At 49.9% G+C, this 1,376-nt stretch overlaps 1 protein-coding gene across 1 annotated transcript; it reads right to left on the bottom strand.

Moving 5' to 3' along the window:
• Nucleotides 1-342: 342 nt before the first annotated feature.
• On the bottom strand, nt 343-1,039 carry LOC137161016 (olfactory receptor 52P1-like; the record flags this gene model as incomplete). The annotated part of the gene is made up of 1 exon (XM_067560022.1): nt 343-1,039. A coding segment is annotated over exon 1 (697 nt), but the record flags the coding sequence as incomplete, so codon positions are not given.
• Nucleotides 1,040-1,376: the final 337 nt, after the last annotated feature.

Raw genomic sequence — 1,376 nt, 5'->3', positions numbered from 1 at the left:
GACGCTGAAAGAGATCAGGTGATGGTCGGAGAGAGCAGTGCTTGGTGATGGAGTGATAAGACATCAAGTGTGAGGAACTTCTCAGACTGTGAACTGTCACACGGCTGAGCTCAGCCAAATAGCGGCAGAGCATCCTTGATTAACGAGGACACATCCTTTCGCCCTCCTGTCACACAGCTTTAAAGTCAGTGGCCCCAGGCGATCACATTCTGCAGGTGTATTTTCCCACTTTGTCACGAAGCTCTTTGGTTTTGATCCCATAAATGATAGGGTTGAGCATGGGGGGCACAAGGAGATAGAGGTTGGCCAAGAGGATGTGAGCGTGGGCAGCGATGCCCTGACCGAACCTCTGTGTCAGGGTAGAGAAGAGGTAGGGAGTACAAGACATCAGCATCACACAGATGTGGGCTGTGCAGGTGTTGAGGGCTTTTCGGTTGGCTTTTTTGGAGGAGATGATGAGGACGGCTCTGATGATCAGCCCGTAGGACAGACCAATGAGTGTCAGGTCTGACGCATTGATCACTAATAATACCACCAGGCTGTACATCCGGTTGACTGTGGTCTCTCCACACGAGATCTTCACTACAGCGATGTGCTCACAGTATGTTTGGAGGATAACGCGGTTGGCGCAGAATGGCAGCCTCCGCAGCAGCAGGGTCATGGGCAGAATCAAGAGCACAGCTCGTATGAAACCCACTAGCCCTAGCTTTCCTATTCGTGCGTTGGTGAGGATGGTGGCGTATCTCAGAGGGTGACATATGGCGACGTAGCGATCGAAGGCCATTATCACAAGGACGGCTGAGTGCGTAGCACCAAGCACGTAAAGGAAGAAAATCTGGGTGAGGCAGCCGTCCACACTGATTCCTTTGGAACGGAACCAAAATATGCTCAGTGCCTTTGGTGTGATGCAGGTCGACTGGCCAATGTCTGTGAGCGCCAGCATGCAGAACAGCAGGAACATGGGCTTGTGCAGGGTCTGCTCTTTGCCAACAACAAACAGAACTGTGAAATTTGCCAAGAGGCAGATGATGTAGCACATAGAGAAAGGGATGGAAATCCAGATGTGGGCATCTTCCAGCCCCAGGATGCCATTTAGAATGAATGTAGATGGGTTGGAGGGGTGAGGTTGAAAGTCTCCATGAGAGTGTTGAGGCACCAATCAGGCTCAGAAATGCTCAAGGTGCCTGTGAAGGGCAAGAAACAAAGTGAGGGGGGTTAGGCACTTGCTAACAAATAGCACAGTAAATATTTTATTGTTACTAACAATCTAGAAAGTGAGATGGCAACATTATTCCCTTCATTTTGGCCCTGGTCAGGTCATATTTGGAGTACTTTTTCCAGTTTTGTTCCCCCCATTAGAGGAAGGATGTGGAAAA

This window comes from Emydura macquarii, unplaced genomic scaffold (assembly GCF_026122565.2).
Source record: "Emydura macquarii macquarii isolate MOO-44397 ecotype Brisbane River unplaced genomic scaffold, CSIRO-AGI_Emac_v2 contig_2230, whole genome shotgun sequence".
In the NCBI taxonomy this organism is placed as follows: domain Eukaryota; kingdom Metazoa; phylum Chordata; order Testudines; family Chelidae; genus Emydura; species Emydura macquarii.
This window is presented reverse-complemented; position numbering and strand designations above follow the sequence as displayed.